Below are 26,775 nucleotides of genomic sequence, written 5' to 3'. Positions count from 1 at the left end.
GATGCAGCACAGTGTCACTATCCTCACACTACAGATGTGCGAGGAGTGAGGTGATGGGCAGCATGATGTAGGTGACAGTTCTCAGTAAAGACTCACCGCTTCGTTGCCTGGATGCTTTTGCTGTGTCTGTGGGACCAGGTGTGCCAAGAACTTGGCAAATAGCCTGTCCCCTTTCATCCTCCTTTTGGCACAGACATCACTTCACATTTCATCATGTTTCCACATCGTCTTCCCCCGCTTCCCCTCCACCCTACCACCTCACCTCCCTCAACTCTCCTACCTGCCCTGCTCCCCTTCCTCCTTTGCTCTTCTAATTCACCATACTGTATTTTTGTGAGCTTTCTTAAATCCCTTTTGCAACAAAGAAGGTTGGCTATATATATATAGAATATATATATTGGCTATATATATATCAGATAGAATCTAGAAAGTCAGAGATGGAACTAATGCAAGCTCTCATTTCCTCCCATTGGGTTGAATGAGTGAGGTTTACTCATATCCATGTGGATACGATTAAGCTTCCAAAAACAAATGAATCTTTGTCCCATATCACAAACATCTAGCAAATCAAAAAATGTAATAGATTAGTTCAGTCAGTTCAGTCATTCAGTCGTGTCTGACTCTTTGTGACTCCATGAACTGTAGTATGCCAGGCCTCCCTGTCCAGCACCAACTCCCGGAGCTGACTCAAACTCATGTCCATCGAGTTGGTGATGCCATCCAGCCATCTCATCCTCTGTCTTCCCCTTCTTCTCCCGCCTTCAATCTTTCCCAGCATCAGGGTCTTTTCTAATGAGTCAGCTCTTCGCATCAGGTGGCCAAAGTTTTGGAGCTTCAGCTTCAGCATCAGTCCTTCAAAAGAATATCCAGGACTGATCTCCTTGAGGATGGACTGGTTGGATCTCTTTGCTGTCCAAGGGACTCTCCAGAGTCTTCTCCAACACCACAGTTCAAAAGCATCAATTCTTCGGTGCTCAGCTTTCTTTATAATCCAACTCTTACATCCATACATGACTATTGGGAAAATGATAGCGTTGACTAGACAGACCTTTGTTGGCAAAGTAATGTCTCTGCTTGTTAATATGCTCTCTAGGTTGGTCATGGCTCTCCTTCTAAGGAACAAGCATCTTTTAATTTCATGGCTGCAGTCACCATCTGCAGTGATTTTTCAGCCCCCAAAAATAGTCTTTCACTGTTTCCATTGTTTCCCCATCTATTTCCCATGAAGTGATGGGACCAGATGCCATGAACTTAGTTTTCTGAATGTTGAGTTTTAAGCCAGTTTTTTCACTCTCCTCTTTCACTTTCATCAAGAGGGTCTTTAGTTCTTCACTTTCTGCCGTAAGAGTGCTGTCATCTGCATATCTGAGGTTATTGATATTTCTCCCAGCAATCTTAATTCCAGCTTGTGCTTCATCTAGCCCGGCATTTCACATGATGTACTCTGCATATAAGTCAAGTAAGCAGTGTGACAATATACAGCCTTGATGTACTCCTTTTCCTATTTGGAACCAGTCTGTTGTTCCATGTCCAGTTCTAACTGTTGCTTCTTAACCTGCATAGAGATTTCTCAAGAGGCAGGTAAGGTGATCTGGTATTCCCATCTCTTTAAGAATTTTCCACAGTTGTTGTGATCCACATAGTCAAAGGCTTTGGAGTAGTCACTAAAGCAGAAGTAGATGTTTTTCTGGAACTCTTTTGCTTTTTTGTTGATCTAGTGATTGTTGCTAATTTGATCTCTGGTAATAGATTAAGGTATTATTTTTTTGCACATCACATCCACACCAAATCCTTGGTCATATTTTTCATAGCTCAGAGCATTTTCCCCACCAGCGAAGACTCCAGCATTATTTATATTGACTCCATAATGTTCTTTATTTAGGTGCATGGATGAAAATCACTTTTCACTTGTACTCACACACAAATAAAACTTTGATGATTGGCCTTCACAGCACAAAAAGAAGGCAGATAATCACCCTGGTTTATGTGCTCTGGTGAAAACTCAGCACTTGAGAGTTTCCTGGATTCAATGTGAATGTAAGGCCTACTGAAATTTCTAGATCAGAATTTTTCAACATAAGGTCAAGATCCCTCAGAGCAGTGGTTTGCAGTCCTGGCTGCACAGTAGGGTTACCTGGGGAACTTGAAAAAAAAAATCACCCCACATCAAAGATTCTGAGTTTTTGGTCTGGAGTAAAGGACCCTGAATTGCTATTTTTTAAAAAAGTCTCGTCAGATAATTCTAATGTTAACTTGGATTAAGAACCACCATACTAATTAATCTTGAGTTATATAGTCAATTGTAAGTCATGTCAGGGTTTTATTTTCCTTTTTAATGAACAGTGACAATAAAATGGAATAGAAAATATCAGTATGCATTTGATGTAGAAGTGATGGCCACCCTCTCATAAAACTTTTGTTTCCATTTCTTGTAGTTTAGAGTGGATGCTATCACTATTTAAAAATAATTTCTTACTGTGGGTTGTAGTCAGAGTTTGAAAAACAGTGTTTTAGATTATCTTTAACAGAGAAGGTATGTTGATAGCTGCCCGGGGAAGATCAGAAAATTTCCATCTGTCCTAAGAGAGAGGCCCTGTTGAACTATTTTTAAATGTGTGTGGGGCATGCAGAGGTATTGCCAAGTGAACTCCACACTATCAAATGTTCTTGTCTATTTATAGAAGCTCTCACACGTTCTTTGAGACATTAAGCCTGACTTTCCACTCCCCATAGGCACCACCACTGCTTTAAAGTATTAAGTTTGCATTTCTTAAAAACGCCTTTTAGCTCAGCCTCCTCATTTCAGAATCTGCTGAGTCTAGGCATTAGTTCAGGGGTGTTTAAGGAAGATTTGCATTTCAGAGGAAAGTGTGGGGGTAGTGTGTGCTTTCGTCCCCTTCCACCTTGAACTGGGGCACAGAGTTGTGGGATCTGTTTCATAACTTAGAGAAATACAGTGGAAAGGTGATAATTTTGAAAACTATGTCAAATATATTAAAGGAAGGAGAGATGGAACTCAGCTGTTCAAAAGCAGCTTAGGAATTGTGGGGAAAAAATAATCTCTGCCCCAAAGAGGAAGACAAAGCAAGTATGTATCATGGAAGTTGGATCCTCATGGATGAAATGATGTTTCATCAAGGAATATATCAATCCCTTCACAGAGCACGGTGTGGTTAAATGTGTTTTATGCATGAACAGAATGAAAAGGGAGACGATATTACATTTTTATGAAAAAGCCCATCTCACAGCACCCAGAAACTTTCTGGAAACAGCTTGAATCAGGCCGTCCATCAAGCAGGTCTGCAAAGAGGGCTAACAGCGCAGCTGTATTTTGAGACAACAGAGGCTGATGTGAACTTTACAAAAGGAGATGAGGAAATGGCAGGAAATCGCCACATGCCAGCAGAGAGCCAGGTAGCCATCCACCAGCTCTTCAGAACTTGAAGCACAAACCCCGTAAATATCAGCACACTTCTAACCCTAACATCTCCTAGAATATACAGGTGATGAGGGGAAGGGAAGGCGGGAAAACTGCAGAATTAACTGAAGATGTGGGCAGAGGCTGACGTGTAGGTGACAGCAGTGGTAGGCACATGCTCGAAGGGAACGGATCAGCACACGGAATCATCCTGTCAGAAAACAACTTGCCGGTCGCTGAAGCCTCTTATAACAGGGTGGATGCCTTCCGCAGAAGCCGAAGTGGTCAGTGACTGACCCAGCTGTGCAGATGGCAGGGGAGAAGGCAGGTAAGAACTCAGATGTTGTGATGAGTTGAGGGAGAAACTGTGGCCGTTCATCAAAAACAGATGTTCTCAACCTGGAGGTGACGTGAGATGACTTAATAATTTTCTACTGTAGCTGAATAGAAAAAACTACAGCAGGAAAGAAATGGATTAAATAAATTCCCCCCAAAATAAATAAATAAAATAAATAAATAAATAAATAAATCCCCAAAATAGGGATTAATGGAAAATGAAAAGCGTCTATGTAAAGAACTCAGGAATGCGGGGACACCTACTTTGAGGTGTCTGTCTGACAGACGGACACATCTGTGTGGGGGGCATGACGCAGACTTACGGTGAGTTCGGGTCCAGAAGTGGAGGCCTGTAAGGGGGCGGATCCTACAACATAGCTGAGCAGCATGTGAAACACACAAGCCACCGTCGTCAATGACTGCATGGGGCTAGGAAACAGGGGTGGGGGGAAGTTTCATGGAAGAACAGAGACAGGAGCACAGGGAAGATTGAAGGCAAAGGTTTTTGTTGCTCTAATTGATTCTGATGACCAACTCTCATTTCTAAGGATTTGTAAAATGTTCCATTTGCATCAGAAAGTCAGAAAGAAAAGAAAGACGGAAAGAAAGACTTAAGAAATCCCCAAAGAGATAAACTTTGAGCATTTTCCTTCCTTCCTTCCTTCTTTTCTCTTTCTTCTCCTTTCTTTCCAGACTCTTCATGGCTCTGCCTAATACAGCCACCTTTTCCATGATTGATTCAGTTTGATCTCCTTCCTTTCATGAAAAATGACGCTGACATTGTTGTCATTGGCTTGCTCTCTCCTCCTCCCCAGCCTACCCCTCAGCAGTCAGTCAGCACATCCTTTGTGCCCCCTCTGCCTAAGGACTGAAGACCCCCAGACCAGCTCCACCTGGCCAGGTTGTTGCAGGAAGGAGGACCCCTTCCAGGACCTGAAACCAGGCTCTTGTCTAACACTCGGAAATGAATCGTCCAAGGAGACACATGTACTGACAAAGCAAAGAGATTTTATTGGGAAAGGGCACCCGGGTGGAGAGCAGGAGGGTAAGGGAACCCAGGAGATCAGCTCTATCACATGGCTTGCAGGTTTTATGGTGATGGGATTAGTTTCCAGGTTGTCTTTAGCCAATCATTCTGACTCAGAGTCCTTCCTGGTGGTACATGCCTTGTTCAGTCAAGGTGAACGCCAGAGAGGATTCTGGGAGGTGGTCGGACATGTGGTGTCTCCTTTTGACCTTTCCCAAACTCTTCCGGTTGGTGGAGGCTTATTAGTTCTGTGTTCCTTACCAGGACCTCCTGTCGTAAAATGACACATAGAGATGGTTAGTATGGTGCCTGGTCAGGGTGGGCGGTTTCAAACGGTGTGCTTCCCCTAACAAGGTGATGGCTCCTGGCCCTCAGCTCCCCTGGTGCGTGCCCTTCCCCACTCTCACCGTGGACTGTACTTGTTGTGTCTTCCATTCTAACTACACTGGGACTTGTAAAGACCCACATCATCTATCATCTTGCTCATGATAGCTAAGCAAAGTCAGGCTTACTTCTGCTTGGAGAATGAAGACCGTGGATAAGTCTTCCTTTGCTCTAAGATGTCTTATAATAGCTTTAATATATTCTGTCAACTTGGTCTACTCCTATGGAGTTACTGGCAGATACATCTTGTTACAAAGGGTGAGTGGCTAGGAGGGGTAACAGGCTCATTTCATAAACAGTGAGTTAGTCTAGAGCTGGCATCATCCTAGTCAGCATCTCGCCTGGGAAGGGCATAAATTAAAGAATGGTGGGAATGTCTGCTTAGGGTTGGGAGTGCGAGGATATGCATGAGAAAGGGAGCAGTGGGGAGGGTGTTGATCACAGACTGAGTGTTCCCAGTAACACCGTTTCCCTAGATTTTCATCACGTTCCCGGATGGAGGAGAGAGCAAGGATCGTTCTCTCCATTAATCAAGGAGGAAAGTGAAAGTCACTCAGTTGTGTCCAACTCTTTGGGACCCCATGGACTATATAGTCCATGGAATTCTCCGGGCAAGAATACTGGAGTGGGTAGCCTTTCCCTTCTCCAGGGGATCTTCCCAACCCAGGGATTGAACCCAGGTCTCCTGCATTGAGGGTGGATTCTTTACCAGCTGAGCCACAAACAAGGGAAGCCCAAGAATACTGGAGTGGGTAGCCTATCCCTTCTCCAGAGGATCTTCCTGACCCAGGAATCAAACCAGAGTTTCCTGCATTGCAGGCTGATTCTTTACCAACTGAGCTATCAGGGAAGTCCAAACCAAGGAGGAAAATGAAGCCCAAACTGCTTAAGTGAGTCGCTCTGAGCTCTGACACCAAGGTACAAAACCAGAAGTGGGATCTTCATGTGCTGACTCTCACGTTATCCTACCAGATCAGCAGTGACGGTAAAGTGTATCTCTCTGGGAACTGTAGAGAATTCCACAGTCAGTCACTTTCCCCATGGCGTTTGAGATACTCAGTGTCTTGGCTTCTCTTTCTTTCTCTCTATGTGTGACCTCATTAATTAGCCCTGCTCTTACTGAATTAATTCCTTCTCCTATTCAGTTGTTCGTCACTCTTCAGCTCTTAGGTGACACATTTCTGCTTCTGAAGCTCCCCATCAAATGCTTCTAAGTTGGTGAAAGATGAGCTTCTTTCTTGCTCGTTAGACCCTGTTTTTCCCCCTAATCTTGCTCTGTACTGTAACTGCCTATTTTTCTCGTCCCATCTCCACCTTAAACTTCTTAAGGATAGTAACTTTCTCATTTACTGTTCCAGCCCCAGTACCTAGCACAGCTTTTGGCATATAGTCCAGCTCTCAAAATGTTTCCTCAATAAATACTTAAAGAAACATCAGAAGCTATGATCATTTAAAAAATTCGCTTTTGTATTCTAGACCACAACTAAGCCTTCCTGTTACTCACAGTCTAAATTTAGTTTTGCACGTTCAGTCACCAAATATGAGCCTAGATGCTTAGTCCCTCCATGGGGTTATGTCTCTAGGCCCCCAGCATCATAGTGCTTGTTGTATAAAAGTCCTCAATACCTAATGTGGAATAAATAATTAGTATGAAGGTGATTAATAGACTCATTTTCTAAAGCACTTAGGCAATTTCTCATATGTAAATAAGGGTGATATGGGACAGACTATGCGAGAAGCCATCGGGAAGGATTTTTAGGAGATTTGGTTAAGTTGAAAAACGTAACTGCTGGAAGTGGAGACTTCAAGTAGGTCTGAGTAGTCACTGCTCCTGGAAAGGAACTCGAAGAATCTTGTCTGGCCTGTGGAAATCAAAGACAGCTCAGCTAACCTTGACAATGAAAATATCACTCAGGATGTAGACTCATGACTCAGGATGTATTTTCAGTGATTAAGTATCACCATGTGATAGATTAAGTATGGCCGGTCACACTTATTTAGAAGAATCTCAAAGTGCTTTAGAGAGAAGGTGTTATACTTAGTAAGACCGGAAGTCACATTTACAGGAACAGAGCAAGAGTCTGACACAGGATGTGAATGGCTTTCACCTCTAGTGCAGTTCGTTCTCCACTGCCGTGTTCAAGAATTCCTCATGAGTTCCCTGAGCTGCACAGTGGGCTCTCATTAGCTCTCTGTTTTATACACGGTATCAGTGGTGTACATGCATCTGTCCCTGTCTCCCGGTTCACCCCATCACCTTCCTTTTCCCTCTGCTTAGTGCTCTGTGGTAAACAAAATGGAAAGGACATCCGAAGACGATATGTGTACCTATAGCTGGTTCACTTGGCTGGGCAGCAGAACACCTAAAACAACTCTATTCCAATTAGTAAAACAAACAAAAAACTCCTCATGAGTGTTTATAGGGCACTCTCCTCCACATAACTTCCCTGCTGGCTCAGATGGTAAAGCGTCTGCCTACAATCTGGGAGACCCAGGTTTGATCCCTGGGTGGGGAAGATCTCCTGGAGAAGGCAGTGGCACTCCACTCCAGTACTCTTGCCTGGAAAATCCCACGGATGGAGGAGCCTGGTGGGCTGCAGTCCATGGGTTCGCAAAGAGTCGGACACAACTGAACGACTTCACTTTCTTTCTTTTCTTTCTCCTCCACGTGTATTTAAGCTCCAGTGTAGAGAGAGAAGAGTGTCACGGGTTAAGAGAGTTCGCATCCTGAGTCCTAGCAGCCTCAGTTTGAAAGCCAACTGTACCACTCAGTAGCTACATGATCTTATGTCATTAGCTGAACCTTGCCAGGTTGCAGCTTTCACACACCTGCAGTAGCATTGAAAACATTATAGAACTACCTCTTCAGGCTGTTGTGAGATTTACGAGTTCACCCACACACGGTACCTGGTACACAGTGAGGACTCTGCAAATGTTAACTCCACTCATGCCTGCTACGTGCTCGGTGGAAAGGACAGTAGTAGTTTCTGGGCTCTTGTCATGTTCTTGTCATTTGTCATCTCCCTTGACTGTGTAATTTGTTCCCCAGTTTTCCTCTGCTTTGCCCCGCATGGTGCCTGACTGCTGGGAGCTACGTGTCCCACGCTTGCTGGCCCCCTGGCTTCAGACAGAGCTTGAAGCTGGAAGGTCACTGGTCTCTCTCTGCATGGGTAGCATCACCAGCCAAGGCTGCCTCCTCTCTGATCTCCTGGCTCTCCACACAGAGCCTTCCTCTGGGCTCACAGGTCCTACTGGGAGCCCCCATTCCAAGGCTTCCTCCCACACATTCTGCTTTAGGAGTGAGGCCAACACATGAAAAAATAGAATAAGAGAGAAAAGATAGATTCCCAGTTCAGTCCTGGATCCAACTGTGCCTGCTATATGACATATGACTGGATTTTAAAATACACATGCCTATAAAAATTCTTCTTTTTGCTTAAGCTGCTAATTTCATTTATTTCACTTGTCATTGTATGTCTCCTAACCCAGTGTCTCCTAATTCCTGAGAACTGTTTGAGACGCTATCACAATATGGAACAATCGGCCTTCTCATTGAATGTTTGTCTTTGAAATTTGGATAGCTAGTATTTATTGTCTTGCCAGGGCTAAGACTATAAAGATGAGCAAGACAAACACAGCCCTTCTCTTTAATAGCACAACAGTGGCTAATTATTTTCAAAAACGTTAACTTTTACCACACTTATTCTAAAGTGCTGTTTTTCTCTGGAGCTCTGAACATCCTCTTAGTTGATGTCTGTCTTAAAACTAGAGACATCTCATCCAGTTTAGCATGAGGACAGAAACCAAAATGCAAAGCAGGGACTTTGGGGGGAGAGTTTTCATTTATTTTCAATAAAGGAAGTCCCAAGCCTCTAGTTGTTCATGAAACCTTCCCAAGGCAGGAGGATTTTTCAGTGCAGCGAGATCAGCAGTGTCATGCCTACGGGGTAATCACTCATCTTGCGACGGACTTTCTTGGCTCTCCGCTGCTTCATTTGCCTACTGTGATGCCATTCGTCTTCCCAGGATGGATGGGTTCCTCTCGCTTTCAATCACTAGCAGCAGGCACTGAGCCTTACCCAGGATGTGTCCAGTGTTCATCTGCTTTGGGGACTTTTTTGCATCTTTCATGGTCGATGAAAGTAAATTTGTACTCATGATGCAAGTACAAGTGTGTGTGTGTGTGTGTGTGTGTGTGTGCGTGCGTGTGCACGCACGCGCACATGTGCTTTGTCCTTAAGTTGCAGTGGCCTTTTAATGTCATAATATATGGTCAGGCTGTAGTTGCTATGGAAACAATACCCAAATTTCCTGACCTCTGAGAGTAGGGAGATGTGGCCGTGGCAGCTATGATCAGAGTTGAGAGATTGATGATAGAATTAAGCTAAAGATTAAAGAATAAGCGCTTTTTCTACCTTAATGATCACATTGGAGCAATCTCCTCTTCTCCTGTGTCTACCAATATTACCCGTCTGAGCCAGGCTGAAGGCTTATGAATATTCCTTTGCTATCTTAAAATCAGTTTACTTTTGGATAGTGGCTGAGTGGGACTTGGGAGTTCTTGACTATAGTCGGTATACATTTTTTGCATAGTATTGAATCATACTTTCTGGTGCAAATACCCAAATTAGTGTCCACACAGGCCAATATTGTTATTGAAAGAGCACATGTGTGCTTTCATTTGGAATATGATACCTTGAAATTTTCTTTTTATTCTTTATATACTTATTGATCAGTCAGATGGGTACGTGGAATAAATACATTCTCATAGAAAAGCATTTTATTTTAGATATAACAGTGTGTACAAAAGAAAGCTTATTCTCAAAAGTAAATATTGAAAATAATCATTGAATTATCCTTACTATTAGAAAATATGTTTTGTGTTTGGTATGCACACTGTAAAGTATAGTGCCCGACTCATCATAAGTAAATTTCTAAATGTTCGCTGAATGAATGAATATGTAGTCTCTAAGGAAAAATAAAATACATATTCCCTCTTTAGGAGGGATCATTTTTTCCTGGGACCTCTGTGACTCTGGGGAGTTTCTCCAGGGCTTCCTGTCAGCACTGGTGGTTCTGCATTGTTAAAGTCTGGAAGGTGTTCCTGTGCCCGTGTCTATTCTGTTCATATGATATGTCAGGATGACGGGGGAGAGGGACAGAATGTGGGGAGCCGCGTCCTCACCGAGCAGCTTAGTGAGGGTCTTTGTGCTCAATACCGCGTTGAGCTCTGTGGGTGTGGACGAGGACAGGAAATGATTCCTGCCATCGAGAAGCCGTTTGGTTCTCGAGGAGGGAATACAGAGGGCTGTCCCCCGAGTAGGGGGACTCAGAACCAAAGCCAACAAATGCTGTCAAGGCTGAGAGGAGGAAAGGTGTTTAACCGGAGAGCCGGATAAAAAAAGCTGGAGGGAAGCAGAACCTGAGATGGAACCCAAGGGAAAGGCTGGCCTAGGTAGAGAGGGAAGCCACATTCGATGTTAGTAAACTTCACAGCTTATAAATATGCTGGGTATATTCTTCCGAATGTGCCAAATATATTAAAGCAGAGACAAGGTCAAACAAACAGCGTGAACGTAGATATAGACAGGGCATGATCTTGTGGTTGAGGGACATTGAAGAGTTTGTTATGCTGGGGAAGCGGAGGTTCTAATAGGTGTTCCCTGGGGGTGAAGATGCTCAGCGAGTTGGGGCTGAGGGGTGGGTTAGGAATCCTGGGGGTGTAGATCCCACCTGACTTTGAAGGAAACAGGGCTTAAACGCTAATAATTTGAGGTCAAAGTGAAGACTGTAGAATGGAAATAAACAGGGTAAATTGTCACCCAGGGTAAACTGTAGAGGGAAGTAGCTAGTCAGTAAATGTAAATTGAATTAGATTACAGATAAAACCAGTGTGAGATCCAACCCCAAACCCTATGGAACTGTAGGTGCTATTTAGTCAGTTCTTTTTTTACTCTTCCATTGCTCTTTCCTCAGATTTGGTTTTTTTTGTTTTTTTTTTTTTTTCCAATCTCTGGGTTAACTGTCGATTCTGGCCTTTTCATTATGGATATGAATTGAAAAGGGGGATTTTAAAACCTAGTTTTTTGTTTGTTTTTTCTTCTTTTTAAATTTATATTTCTTTGGCTGCACTGGGTCTTAGTCGTGGCACATGGGATCCTTGATCTTCCTTGTGGCAAGGGAATTCTTAGTTTCAGTATGTGGGATCTAGTTCCCTGACTAGGGGTCAGACCCAGGCCCCTGCATTGGGAGTCTGGAGTCCTAGCCACTAGACCACCAATGAAGTCCCCAAGGCCTAGTTTTTTCACCTGTGAAAGTGTATAAAGCATATATAGAACGTTGGGTTTTTTTCTGTTGTGGAACCTTGTGTGAGTTACAGGTAGATTTTTTTTTTTTTTCATCTGGAGAAATTGTCCCATGTTGTTGATGTCATACAGATGATGACATGGTCGGTTAAAAATTTCTTAATACTCACCAATACGAGTGTGAAGATGGACTTAGCATTCTCAACTCTGAGGATTTGGGGGTTTTTTTTGAAAATACAAAGAGTGGTTTGTGTCTCAAAGTTAATACACGCCTAGTGTTCCAGACACAGGTCAGTCACAGAGTCAGACCAAATGCCTTTGAAACAAAGCAGTAGGATATTATAGAAGGTTTCGTTGGTGGGGTGTGTTTTTTGAAATCAAATGTATTTTTAAAATGGACAATATTACAATTTGTCTGTTTTTCTTTTATTTTTTTTCCCTAAAGGACCTTCTTAAGAGGTGCTACTCCGCCAACGCATCTTACCTCTTCCAGCAGGATAAATTCTATGATGTCAGCTATGACACGGGTGACAAGTCCATCCAATGCAGCAGGAGACCAGATGCATTCAAGTTCTGGATGGCCTGGAAGGCCCTGGGCACATTAGGCCTTGAAGAAAGAGTTAACCGCGCTCTTGCTTTATCTAGGTACTTGCTGTGTGTGTGTATCTGGGTGTTCATGGGTGTCTAATAGACTCACTGAAAGTACCATCTGTAAAATCTGCACATGTTCTCTCATATATGGATCCCTTCTCATAACCGTTTTCTCAGCACCCACTATTTTAGATGTTGAGGACAAAGTGGTTCTCCCCTCTGCTCTGCAGCATCCTAGCCTGGGGAGAGATACATCCAGGTGGCAGAGCAGGTAAAATACAGGTGCACCTACATTTTGGTAAGGGGAGGTACACGATGCTCCAGACGCACTCAGGTGGGTTCCCTAGCACGGCCCGAGGGGTGCTGGCAGAGGTTTCCTGGAGGAAGGGACGTGCAGCTAAGACCCAGTGAGGAAAGGAGAGACGGTTGATTTCAGGCAGAGGGCGCCCCAGGTCCAATCTCCGGGTGTGGGAGAGATCCCAATAACTTCAAGGACCCGAAATGTGGCCTGTGAGAATGTGGGGCTGACAGAAGGACAGACAGGCAGAGGTGAACATGGCAGCACCCTGGTTGTTCTTTTTGTAACATGAGGACAAAGCTTTTGAAACCACTTGCAGTGACACTAGGGAAGATCTTGAGATGCGCATGCTGACCGCTTGTCACTTGAGAGGACTCGGCTGCTGAGACCAGTGGGTGTGGAGGGCAGGCCACGGCCACGTGTGGCTCTAATTGTGATTTTCCGAGCCTGAGCTCTATAGGGTTAACCTGGGTTGTGTTTTAAAAATTGAACATTCAAACATTCCAAGCAGTTTTAAATAGGGAAATTGGAAACAGTCTAGACTCCTGGCTTCTTTCAGAAGATGGTGACAAGGCAGTGAACGCAGTGGTGCCCTCCACACCCCCTGGGTTTCCTCCAGCCTGTTTTACTGTGTACAGAGAGCCAAGAGCCAGGGGAAGCGGGGGCCACCATTGACAAGCTTCATGACCGGGGCAAGCTGCTCAAACTTTCTGTCCTGTTCCATCCCAGGGTCCTGAAGATAGCAACTCTGAGCTCAGATAACTGTTAGGATTCAGTGAACTGATATTTGTAAAACACCCAGGACAGTGACTGGCAAATGCCACATGCTGTGTTTTAATTATGTTTAAAAAATTATTTTCTTACCTGCTTGGCCACTAGAAGCATCAGCGTTTGTGATCTCTGGTTTGGAAAACCTCTCCTTCTTTACTCCTGGTTCATATTTCACTGGCAAAAGCCTGCAGGGTCTCCCTGAGATTTAATCAACCTCCTCCTTCTTTAGGGGGAATGGTGTAGGTGCTCTGCATGCCGCTCTGTGACGAGGGTGCTCTGAGTACCAGTGAGGACTGTCTGAAAACCCAGGATCTTTCTCGTTTTAGCTGGAATATAATTGCTTTACAGTGTTATGTTACTTTCTTCTGCACAGTGAGGTGATTAGCCATGTGTATACATATATCCCCGCCCTCATGGCCCGCCCTCCCCTCTCCCCATCCCACCCCTCTAGATCATCACAGCACCAAGCTGAGCTCCCCGTGCTAGACAGCGGCCTCCCACTAGCTAGCTGTTTTACGTATGGTAGTATGTATACATCAGTGCCACTGTCCAAATTCATCCCACCCTGCCTCCGTCCCCACTGTGTCCACATGTCCATTCTCTGTGTCTGAGTCTGTATTCCTGCCTTGGAAACAGTGAAAACCCAGGATCTTAAACCAACAGCTGTTTATTCTAAGATGTCTGCAAGTTGGCTGGAGTGGCTTCATCTTGTTCTCTGGTGCTGTGGGATTGGGGGAAGGCCTGGGTCTACTGCTGGCATGTCTTGTAACTTCCTTGAGCCAGAGCCTGTTCTTGTGATGGTGGTGACAGAAGCCCAAGACGGCAAGCCTGCTTTAAACTCCTGTTAGCATGCATCATGCCCGTTAGCATTCCAGTGGCCCAGGGAGATCAGATGGCCAAGGTCAGTATCAAGAGGTAGGAAGACCTGCAAGGTTACATGCCGAAGGGCTTGGAAATAAAGACAGGAAAAGAGATGGCTTGGCACTTTCAGAAGCCTATTAGAAGTCAGCATTTCTGGGGATTTAGGTTTAAAAAGTAGTTTGAAAACTCTATAAATATTGTATAGATTAGGACTCTTTTGGTGGTGAGCAACAGAAACCATCAAAGTATTATAAACAAAATTAACTTATTTGCTCATGTAACTTATAAGTCAGTGTCGTGATGACCATGGAATGGCTTGTGTTAAGTGCTTAAGCAAGTTCACCAGGCCTTAATTTCTGTTCGTCGGTCAGATCTGCTCTCCTTCATGTTGGGTTTACTCCCCTGTAGGAAGGTAGTTCCCAAGAGGGTCAGATCTGTAGCCTCCCAGGTTCAACTTCAAGGTCAAAAGGAGAGAGTGCTCCTTTCTGAACAATCCCGAGAAGGTTTTAATTCTTTCTGACAGATGCCATCTTCAGAAGTTGGGAGATGACTACCCAGTGGTGAAAACATGAAACTGTCAACCATAAATATTCATACCTGCCCATTGAACTAAAAGGTTCAGAGAGTTCTATTGCCCTGTTTGTGTTTTTCTCATACTATGTAAGTATGGTAGACCCTGCATTATTTTATCTAAGCCGCTAAGTAATTCAATGGCAGGTGTCTTGAAACAAGGCTAGATATAAATATTTGATGATCGTATTTATTACAAAGTTAACATTCATCTCAGGGTGGAATTTAATTTACAGTCTAAGGATACCTCCTAATTTTTGCAGAGAAATATCACAGGAGAATAAATGTTAACATTTCAATTCAATTCAACAACACTTATTGTTTGTAAATGTTTGTCATGTTGAATTGAATTGAATTAACATTTCAGTGAGCATCACCGCAGGCTTTGTGACCTACATTTAAATATTTGAAAAATGATCCCTTTTCTGTCATGTTATCAGTCACAATGGTTCTCTTGCCTTAACTTCCCACGTTCTTGTTATCCAGCAGTCCTTTCCTGGAGTGGGCAAAAGCTATCCACGTCCCCCATCCCCGGTGCCAAGGCAGAGTCCTCTTAGGCATGTCACTTAAAACAAATGTGAAATTATCAACTTGGAGAAAGTTTCTCTGGGAATAACAGTTATTTTAAGTTAGCAACATTAGTGCTTTATTTTCATGATTTTATTTTTTTCCAAATGAAGTGTGGTCTGCTCTTCAGAAAAGAGGAAACATTTTCTGAATTCTGAAGTTTATTCTATTTGCTGGTGCCCATGTGCAGTTGTGTACTAGTAAACTGGATCTCAGGAGGAAGAAAAGCCACAATTTGTAATGTCTGCCAATTTCCATGGTATAAATACTCCCACTGTGGAAAATTTCATGGCTTGTAAATGCTTGTATATTTAACAGTTGGATCTCACTAACCAGTACAAACCAGCTCTAGACCACCATTGATTATATGAGCCAACATCATCCATTCCAACCACTGGCTGGTAGGAGTTAAAATACCACTTCTTATCAAGCCTACTGACCTTCAGCCACTTGTTTTAGAGTTTACCTAGTAAAAATTCTCACCCATGGTCAGAAGACTGTATTTGGCTAATTTCTAGGTCACAGCAGCATCATTTTGTTTCTGAGAAGTATGACTTTCTTCAGTGGGTAACTTTAGCAAAGGAAAGCTGCAGATGACAGTTGTGTTGCTGTTTGGGGTACACGTCTGTCATCAGTAGCCGAGGTAGATAAGCTATCCGTTCCCACAGGCCTGTCTAAGTCAGGTCTCCCAAACACGGGGAAGGCTGTGCAAGTCTTTTCCCCTGGCCCACTGCAATGAGGACTGCACTGACTCCATGGACGCAATACTTCCATGCTCCTGAACCAGAATGCAGCTTAGTTTGAAAATGTGTACATTGGGGGCTTCCCTGGTGGTCCACTGGCCAGAACCCCAAGCTCCTAATGAAGTGGTGGTTGTTGTTTTCCTGTCACTAAGTTGTCTCTGATTCTTTGTGACCCCACGGACTGTAGGCCGCCCGGTCCCTCTGTCCACAAGATTACCCAGGCAAGAATACTGGAGTGGGTTGCCATTTCCTACTCCTTGGGACCTTCTTGATCCAGGGATCAAACCTTCATCTCCTGCGTCTCCTGCATTGGCAGGCAGGTTCTTTACCACTAGCACCACCTCGGAAGCCCCCCATTTCAGGGGACCCAGATTCAACCCCGGGTCTGAGAACTAGATCCCACATACCACTATAATGATGAAAGATCCCGTGTGCTGCAACTAAGGTCTGGCATAGCCAAAATAAATAAATAAATAAACATAAATAATTTAAAAATGTGTATGTTGACCTTAAGATGTAAGGACCGGGTTTTGATAGACCAGTAGACAGCATCACTCTGGTCAGATGCTCCCTCTTCCCTCGGGGAAGAAAGAACAGACCTTCTCAAGAGGACAACCACTCCTGTTTTATGAGCTGTCAAATCCAGAAAGAAGGAACTAATTAGTTCCTAGAAGATCTCCAAGGCATTTCCTGATTTCCATTTGACCCTTGTCATCTCACTGGGTGAGAGAACATTGCTTTCAAGAAATACTAATGACTAAAAACTTGCCTTTTTCTTCGGTTGTTTGAAAACTGGTGACATTGTGAACCTTAAAAGCAGCGTGTGATTATTAAGCATAATTGAAACTCTGAAGCCTGAAGTTTAAAATCGCCATTTCTGGCAGAAGGCAGGCAGTTGTGATCTCTGATACCTGCTCAGGAAAGTTGAAAATGTGTTACAACACTCAGGGTTTCTGGTTGCTGAGGGCACCTTGTAGGCTGTTGTTACGACACTCTAGTTAAATGGATATTCGCTGAGGGGCAATTTTTAAAGCAAATCCAGAAGAGTCATGTGCGTGAGTCTTTTCAACAACAACAAACAGCTCAGGAACTCCCATTCTGCTGCTTTGCTGGGTCTCCCGTGTACCATTTGTCTGTTCCCTTGACACACAATCTCTGTAATCTCTCAGATGGAATTCATTTCATTGACTTGCATGAATACTGAGGGATTTATTGGTACCAGTATGGAAAAGGTAAGCAGTTATACAATGGCACCTTTGTGCTAGTACATTTCTCTAGGTGAGAAGAGGAAGAGACTGTTGAAGACTATAGAAGGGCCAGCGTTTGCATTTTTTCTTTGTATATTTTTAAAAACAACACGGTGCAGTAGAATGGACCATGCAGGTGTCTGTGATGAATCACACAGGCCATGCAATATGTTCTCATGTATGCAGAGCAGGCACAAACCAGATGGAAAAAAATCTCAGAAGCTCAGGGAGGCTCCATTGCATCAGAAGAAATTTCCCATGAGGAGATGAGACCAGAAGAAGCACTTGGTCCAGAGCGCTCCAGGGAGACTCCAGGAGGCTGGTGAATTGAGAAAAGGACTGGAAAAGCTATTTCCGGAAAGGAATGCATGCCCTTCAAAAAGGGCGAGTGAAATACACAAGTATTAGGTGTACACATGGAAGGAAGGACAGGAAATGTTTCAGAGCAAGATTTCATTTTTGTACACTTCAAAACTAAGCCAGAATCTTAATAGAATGAGTTTTTTTTACCCAGTAGGATTGGTGAAAACTCTTACTAATGTATAATATTTCTCTCTATTTGCTAAGCTTAGTGGAAAAGACAGTGAATTTTATGAAGTTATTGATGCTTTCTGAACAATACCTGGATGCCTTTTGGTAGGAGTGGTTTGTGGTTCCCGAGTTTTATCCAATAACTCAGTGTACATCTTTTCTTTTTTTATGGCTTACATCAGATAAGAATATTTTTTTTCACATATTTTATCTTTAGACTGTTTTTATATATTGGAAAGTTGTGAGGAATAAGTCACCTATGAACATAGGCAGAATTTGTTTGGATTTTCTCCCCAAAACTCAACTTATTTAAGCATTTATTTAAGAAGAAGATAGGTACCCTGTAGAAGAGGCACTAGTTTAGAAACTAGCATTTTTGAACCTACACTCTGTGGGGTCATAGGCTTTCAGAAGATCTTAATAGATGTTGTTCCAAAAAATGTCTCCAAAGTTAAGTATGTTTGACAAATGCTAACCAATATATTAGTCCTCTCTTGGAGGTTCGGAGTGTTTGTTAGCACATTGAAGTCTCTGAGAGGCTTGTAATATAGGTACAATTTTAACTTTACTTTAGCCAGTAGGCAAACATTGTTAACTGTTCATCCAAATATCATTCTTCCTTTTTCTCTGCCAACAGAGCCTCCATTTTATATAGATAACAGTATTCCAACTGGGAGCATTGGTCTAAGTCTACCCTCTTTGCCAGTCATTACTTTAGGGGTGGATATATGACTCAGATTCAGTCAATAAGATACAAGAAGAATTCTGTGAAGGCTTCTGGGGAAAATATTCTTACCTAAATAGAGTGAAACTAAGAGAAAATACTTTCTAACCTCTTCTCTTCCTGGGACACTGTCATATATGGATGCGATGGGCAGAGCTGTGGCTGCCGTCTTGTGACCAGGAGAGAATTCTGTAACACTACAAACATGGCAGGCTGAAATAATTGAAAAAGCCTTGCTCTTGGTGACATTATTGAACCATCCAAACAGTTCAATAAATGTTCTTGTGAATTAAGCCAAGTATACACCTAGTTTCAGACAAAAATAATCTAATTGCTAAGCCTAACATTGCTCCAGTTTATTTGAATGGATAAATGGGAAACCTATTAGCACAGTTTGTCATGGAAAAGTAGCTTGGGAACTCTGGTGTAAACCTTTATTATCGTTATAGCTCTTCATGCAGACCTCCTCTGTCCTCAGTGCAGTAAGCTCCTCTACCAAGTGTCACACCTGGTTTCATAGGTTCTGGGAGTGACTGAATGGCGACATTGACCCTGACTCGAAACCCAGGTCCTCACGGTTAGCGCAGGGCAGAGCTTTAACTGAAATGGCTCAGGTGTGCTCTAGCATACCTTTTTCCCGGGAGCAGTCTTCACCAGTTTGACGGATATTTTAAATCAAGACTCTAGGCAGCGTGTCATGTAGTCATAATCTACTGGGGAAGAGTTTTGCCAACCTCGTTCCTTCTCCATTTCGTGCTTGAGGAAGCTGAGGCAGGCTCAGGGAGGCTGAGGAGTTTGCCTAGAGTCACAGAGTCAATGAGTTACACATCTAGAATCTTCTAGAGTCATTCTCCAGATTCTATAGTCTGGGGGGTGTTCAGGGTTAGTGCAGGCCCCCTCAGGATGGAAACCTGGCATTGAGTTTGCAGATTGCCTTTACATTTGTGCCTGAGAAGGTAAGGGAAAAATAGGTTTCACAAAGCTGGTCCTTGTATAGATAAAAATTGTATGTGTGTTTTATTTTGCTTTGTAATTTATGTTTTTTCTTTTATTAATTTCCTTCTCAAAAATTGTAAGTAACCATACCCATGAAACTTTGCAGAGAGTGAATAGTCCCTTTCTCCCCATTGCATCTGGTTTTTCCCTTCCTCAGGTACATCAAGGATTTATGATTGGTCATCCATGCTTTATTCCATGCTCATGTATACATGTGGAGGGGGATCACTTATGTTTTCTTTTTTAGAGCTTCTTAAAAAGTGGAATCACATTATCTATATCTCTCAGTCCCCTGCTTTCATGTCTAGTGCATCATGAGCATCTTTGGGGTCTAATTGAAGTGGATATAATCCATCCTCTTTAATAGCTGCATCATAGAACATGTGTTGCTATAATACATTTTATTTTACCTTTGTCAATTTCTGGATATTAATTTTGCTTCTAATTATTCTGTATGGAATACATACACATACACATGTAATGTAGATGCAGTAACATATGTGTATGCATCTATCATCTGTCTGTCTGTCTCTATCTATATTTCTATCTCTGATTGTCTGTCTACCTACCTACCTATCCATCTATCCAGCAACCCATCTGTCTACTTACCTACCTATCCACCTATCCACCCAACAATCCACCCATCTCCCTACCTATCTACCTACTTACCTATCCATCAATTCATCCATCCATCCATTCAACAATCTATTTACTTACCTACCTACCTCTCCATCCATCCATCCATCAATCCATCCATCCAACGATCCATCTACCTACCAACCTCTCCATCCATCCATGCAATAAGCCACCTATCTACCTACCTTAGTGTTGATGAGATTTTCCTGGTAGACCAGCATCTCATTAGTGGCTTGCGGTATCAGAATATGTGAGCATTATTAATTTTGAAAGGTTTGTGGCAGTGCCCTGTCCTATTCACTAGCACCGAATGCTGTCACTGTTTAAATTTGTTTCCAGCGTCCTGTGGACAACATGGTTCAGTATTGTTATTTCAGTTTGCACTTCTCTGATTACCAGTGATCTTGAGCATTTTTCTGATGTTTATTGACCATCAGAACTGCTTTTATGGAAAGTTAGGCAGTGTGCTAAGGGTGTAAAAACTTTACAACTACATAACATCTCCTGAAAAATTATTCAGGGAAAGGAGTTTGTGGAAAGAACATCAGATACTTTGGAGTCTGTGTGTGTGGTATCACAGCATTATTGCTCAATATAAAAGACTCATTTTTATCCATTTAATACCAATAGGAGTTTTATAAGATTTTTTAATATTTTAAAATTAAAGTTTATATAAATTTTTTATAAATTAAAGATTATTTTTATAATCTTTATGTTAAACACTAGTATTTAACCTTATGCAAGAAAACTAAAAAAAGAAAGTGTTTTGGAAAAAAGAACTGCATCCCATTAACTGATGTATTCGATACCCACATTCTGGGATAAGTAAATAAACATAATAATAATAATCCTCCATTTTCACAGTTTATATTCTATTTAATTTTTTTATAACATCCATTTGAGGTTAGAAAATCAGCATAGTTTATTCCAGTATTACAGGTAAGAGAAGTGAGATCCAAAGGGAAATATTTCTTTGTTGTCCTTAAGTGTTAATTGAATGTATGTAATTCAGTTACATGATCATGTTCCAGGTCATGGTATCATAGTTCCATGCCATGGTATCATAATTCCATATAATATGGACAGGATTTTCAAAACTAGTCCTCCTTCTATCCCTTCTTTCCTTCCTTCCTTCCTTTTTGGCTATTATATATAAAAAATTCCTTGGCAAGTACATTTTTGTCATCACCTCTCATTGTTTCCTTACATTTGACCTCCAAGTTTGAAATCCTGAGTTAACGAAGCTCAGGATCAAATCACTAGTGTTCAAGACTAGCTGTTCAAAAGATTTATCTTTTCATATAGACAATAACAAAGCCCAGGAGGGCAGAGTCAGTGTTAATTTACTCTACATTTTCAAGGTCATTTTAGTCTTTTCTCCATAATATTGCATATTTCATGTAGCTGCAGCCTTTGCTTATGGCATGATAATTCTCTTTTCCCTGATATTTGTGATAATTTCATAGGCATTCTATCAGTGTCTACAATCCACTTACTTTTAGCATGATGTCAGGGATCAGTCGTTACTCCCTGTGGCCTGGCCTTGGGAAAGAGGGTGTTACACTTCCTTGATCTAAAAGGAACACACAAGCAAAACTACACTGAAAACCCTTCCCACTATGCCAGCTAGAGGATTTAAGTACCTATGCTGAATCCCCCTCTAGAAAATGAATGTGAAATCCCACATAGTCAGAGATATATATCCAGTCTACTCTGAGTGGCTTTCACACAAAATCTGCTGCTAACACGTGAGATAGACATCATCTCATGAAAAAGATGTACCTTTTTACTCAGGCCCAGTGGATTGCAGTAAGCGATCTACATTTAGATAGATGTATCTACCTAAATCCAATCCTGTATCTGTGTATGGACCCTTACTTATTTCCAAGCCTTGCCTCTACATTGGAAATTATAGAATAGTTTCATTGTATGTCAGTCAGGTTCATGGAATATTTAGACTGCAGTTTATAAATATTATTGTGACTTTTTTTAGGTACCTAGTAGAAGAAATCAAGAAAAGAGAAGGATTCAAGTTACTGCTGGAAGTAAGTGATTACAGAATTGTACTTGTGATTTTGTCAGTCAACAGTGATGAAGGTGGTAATTTTCTAATCTGTTATATTTCATTGGTTTTTGTGTTGCAGACTTAAAAGCAAGTCATTAGCTTAATTCATAGAGTCCATTATGTTAATTTATTCTATTAGTGAGTATTTTTCCTTTGTTGGACTCACAGAGAACACTTGCCTTTGAGTATTGGAAATTAAAATGCTCGATAATAATTACCAAGGATAATATGGACTAAATTATGACCTCTATCTTGATATATTAAGTTGCATAATGATTGTACTGAAAATACTGAAGTGTGTTATAGTGGGGCCTGTCAGTGAAAAAATCAGTTGAATTGAATGTACAATAGTGCAGATAGTTTTCTCTTTTTATAGAATAATGAGAGCTTATTAGCTTTGGAACAATGGAAAAATAAATCATTTTGTTGTTAGACTGTTTGTTATAAATAAGAAACTAAGTGGTTACAAAGAGAATATTGTTTTTTTCTAAAATATTAATGTGTGTCTAAAATGATAAAATATTATTGAAATCTGATTTTAAGAAAAATGAAATGTGAGGTTCAGGTAGACCTTCTTATAGTGTGTACTTTGTAGCAACTTTTAAGATAATGTAAAAATCACCTAGAGGCTGTAGCCTAGGAATCTATCCTATGTATAAGCAATCTGGCTATTTTTTGGTGTGTATTCATTCAGCAAGATTTACTGAGCAATTGCCATCTGGTGGAAATGCAACACAGGGACGCTCCCTGCTCTGATGGTGGGTACATTCAAAGGGAAAGTAACAGGCAATTAAGCAAGCAAGTTGTTAAATGGGGGACATCAGGGTGGGGAAACTCTTAAGGAAATAATAAAAGAGATACATGAGAGATAATAAATAATTATGAATAATGAATAGCTAATTGGACAGTTCCAGATGTGGGAATAAACAGAGTGATAAACAAATAAACATGCTGAAATGGTGGTGGGGGTGGAGTGGCCTGTTTGGTTTGGGTGCAGAGAGGGCCCCCGGTGTCTTTCTCGGTGCTGAGACCTGCTGTGCTTTGGTGAGAAGCATGCCATGGGGAAGGCGTTCCAGGTGGAATCCGCAAACAACCGCAAGGCGGGAAACTGAAAAAGTTCTGCCCATTTGAGGAGCCAAAGGAAGGTATAGTCGGTGCTGGTGTGGAGAGGCTGGCAGAGACTGAGTCTGCTGGCCTCATGTAGGTGAAGACCTGTGGCTTTTGTAATAGCCCCTTGAAGCGCAGTTGCCCTTGAAGAAATTTTAAGCAGAAGGGAGTCTGATTTCCATTTGAAAGACGGTGCTGGATGTCACAAGAAAGAGTGGGGTGATGGTGAGGGGAGGACAAGAAAAGAATAAGTGAGATACGTTGGGAGACCAATGGAGTAACTCCAGTGGGGTTATTCAGAAAACTTTGGGAGGCACTGCTCTGGAGACTCCTGGCCGTGGATTTCCTCCCTGTCTGCCAAGGGGACCTCAGATCAGAAGGTTCTAAGAATTCAAACCCCTTGAAAACTAGAGATAGAAAGGGACTTGCAAAAATAGCAGAAGAATCCATATTTAAATGACTTTCTAATAACACTAGAAAGAAGTCAGAAGACATTTAGAATGTGGAACATTCCACAGGACAGCTGACTTGATTTTAGCAGGTCAGTGGCATGAAGAAAAATAAAGGAGAGAGTAACGATAATCATTTTCAAGGTCAAAGAAACCCGAGAGACAGGACAACCAAAGGCAACGGGTAGACCCTGGAATCCTAGTTTAAAGGAGTCAATTATAAATAGTAAATTTTGAAACAGTTGGGGAATTTCTCTTGTGAACTGGTAGGAATTATCAGTGATTTCGTTAGACATGACGGTGGCATTGTATCTGAGGAAGAAAATGTCTGTATTTTCTAGAGATACACACTTATCATGTAAAGATGAAGCAACAACTGCAGGATTGGCTTGAGTCTGAGTCTGAACCACCTTTTTTATTTTCTTGAGTTTGAGTTACCATCTTGCATTTTCTTAAGATTGAATTGCCTCTTTATTTTCTCAAGTTTGAAGTGCTTTCTTTATTTATCTGGTTGTGGGAGCTAAAAAGTTTACGAAAAGTGCTGTACACCTCAGAATTGCATGGACTTTTGATAAAGCTGAGAGGAAAAGTGATGAGAAAAACTATGAACTGATTTAAAAGTTGTTTATATATCCTTCCTAAAGGCTTAAAATTTGAGGGAGGAACCTCTTGCCATCAGCTTTAGGGAAATGCAAGCTTTCACATCCTTGTAATGAAAGTTAAGGTGGATTGTAATCATTAGGCAGCCTCCTGCCCTGGTTATTTTATCTCTGGGAGCCAGATGGCCCCACAGCAGGAAAGATGGTTTCTTCAGTGGTCCTCCAGAGTTCCTACTTACAAGGGATTCTGTATGTGATCTGCATGTACCTCTTTTCTCTGTATCCATTTAGAGAAATAAAGTAAATTTAGACCTTGACTGTCACATATAAGAGTCAAGTTGATTAGCCCCTTTTTATTAAAAAAAAAAAAAGTCTTCCTTGGATTGATTAAATATAACTTGAGAGCATACTTAAGAGAAGAGATAACACAGGTTTGATGGGAACCCAGGTCTGTAAAACTGCAAGACTGTCAATTTATGAAAAACCAAAGCCTATCATGGCATATATATTTTTCATTGTGAAACAGATGGCAGTGAGAGTGTTAAGTGGAACATTAAAAACTGTAAATGAACACAACCGAACAGCGTATCCAGTGCTTGAATATCTTTTCCTAAAAAGAATAAAAATAACGTATATGTTCTTGAAGATGATTGAAACTTATCATTTCAAATGAATTCTGCATTATTCATAGGCCCCTGAAAATTTTATTTTTCTATGTTGGACCTAAGATCTAATAGATGGTTTCCTAGAGGTATATACTATCATTCACATATTTTATTTTGATCTCTTGGGAGAGTCCTAATTATTCAACTTTTTGTTTTTCTCTTCCTGAGTTCTGCCGTAGAAAGAGTTATTTAGGTTTCATCGACTTTCTGAGTTACAAAGGATCTTCAAGGACATCTAGTCAACTGCCTGTTTACTGCAGGAAACCTCTCTTGATAGTTCTTGTAACAGAAAGTCAACTTTTGCCTGAACACTTCCTATGTAAGAGAATTCAGTTTATTCCTCTTCCAGGGAGCTCTAATTATTTGTATTCTAATACTTATTGAATCCTACTCTTGGGATTCAATATGTATCAAGCATATTGCAACTTATAGTTTTTTTTTTTCCATTTATTTTTATTAGTTGGAGGCTAATTACTTTACAATATTGTAGTGGTTTTTGTCATACATTGACATGAATCAGCCATGGATTTACATGTATTCCCCATCCCGATTCCCCCTCCCACCTCCCTCTCCACCTGATTCCTCTGGGTCTTCCCAGTGCACCAGGCCCGAGCACTTGTCTCATGCATCCAGTCTGGGCTGGTGATCTGTTTCACCCTAGATAATATACATGTTTCGATGCTGTTCTCTCGAAACATCCCACCCTCGCCTTCTCCCAGAGTCCAAAAGTCTGTTTTGTACATCTGTGTCTCTTTTTCTGTTTTGCATATAGGGTTATCATTACCATCTTTCTAAATTCCATATATATGTGTTAGTACACTGTATTGGTCTTTATCTTTCTGGCTTACTTCACTCTGTATAATGGGCTCCAGTTTCATCCATCTCACTAGAACTGATTCAAATGATTTCTTTTTAATGGCTGAGTAATATTCTGTGGTATATATGTACCAAACTTATAGTTTTTTAAACATAGTTTTTATATCGTTAAATTCGATCACAGCAATCTTATAAATGCTAAGTCCAATGCACATTCTTTAATCTCCGTGTTGGATTTCTGCAGCATTTTGCACCATTATCCACTTTATCCCTCTTGAAATTCGCTCCTCTTTTGGCTTCCTTAGGTTTCTCTCCTAGTTTTTCTCCTTTCCATATGCCTTTTTCTATTCAGGCTCTCTAAGAACACCCAGTTTTCTTCTTCTGGGCACCACTTAAATGTTCTGCACTCTTCCATCTCGGTCCTTTCTTGTGTCTACACACTCCACCTGAAATGTTTTATCCGTGTCTAGAGCTTCATCATCAATCATCTCAATAATGTCTCCATCCTTGATTTGTCTCCTGAGCTCCAGTCCTTTGTATGTACTGAAATTTTCAATTAGACTCTCTTAGGAGCCTCAAATGTATCATTTCTAAAGCTGAGGTGTAGCCATTTTCTTTATCCACAGTTTGATAAATTCATTTTCCAAATGAATTTGTGGAATTCTTTTCCAGTAGAGCTATGACCCAGTTTCTTTCTTATTAGAGCTCTAATCCATCTTTTAAAAGTCTTGATACTGTCTTCACTGTTTCCCTTCTCCACTCCTCCAGCCACCACCTTAATTCAGACTCCCCCGGTCGGCACTGTCTCCCAGCTCATCCCCTGCTTCCAGGCTCAGACCTTTTAGCCCATCTCCATACTGCAGCCACCAAGAGGGCTCTCTAATAAAGTGAAATCTGTCCCCTGAACTGAAACTCTCCAGTTGCTTCTGGGATGAGGTCCAGTCTGCTCAGCATGACTGACGAGGAAGCCCTTCATGAAGGATGCCTGTCTCGGTTTCCAGCATCACACCTCCTCAGCACACGCTGACATCTGCTCATCCCAAGCACTTATCATCACCCTGGGTACACT

At 41.7% G+C, this 26,775-nt stretch overlaps 1 protein-coding gene across 3 annotated transcripts in view; it reads left to right on the top strand.

Moving 5' to 3' along the window:
• GADL1 (glutamate decarboxylase like 1) overlaps positions 1-26,775 on the top strand; it is a 230,813-nt gene that overhangs the window by 82,620 nt on the left and 121,418 nt on the right. For all 3 annotated transcript variants that reach the window (XM_065932922.1, XM_065932921.1, XM_065932920.1), the window contains exons 12-13: positions 11,916-12,115; positions 21,999-22,050. In XM_065932922.1, the coding sequence (XP_065788994.1) occupies positions 11,916-12,115; positions 21,999-22,050 (252 nt within the window). The remainder of the gene's footprint in view (positions 1-11,915; positions 12,116-21,998; positions 22,051-26,775) is intronic.

This window comes from Muntiacus reevesi, chromosome 4, assembly GCF_963930625.1.
Source record: "Muntiacus reevesi chromosome 4, mMunRee1.1, whole genome shotgun sequence".
NCBI classification, from domain to species: domain Eukaryota; kingdom Metazoa; phylum Chordata; class Mammalia; order Artiodactyla; family Cervidae; genus Muntiacus; species Muntiacus reevesi.
This window is presented reverse-complemented; position numbering and strand designations above follow the sequence as displayed.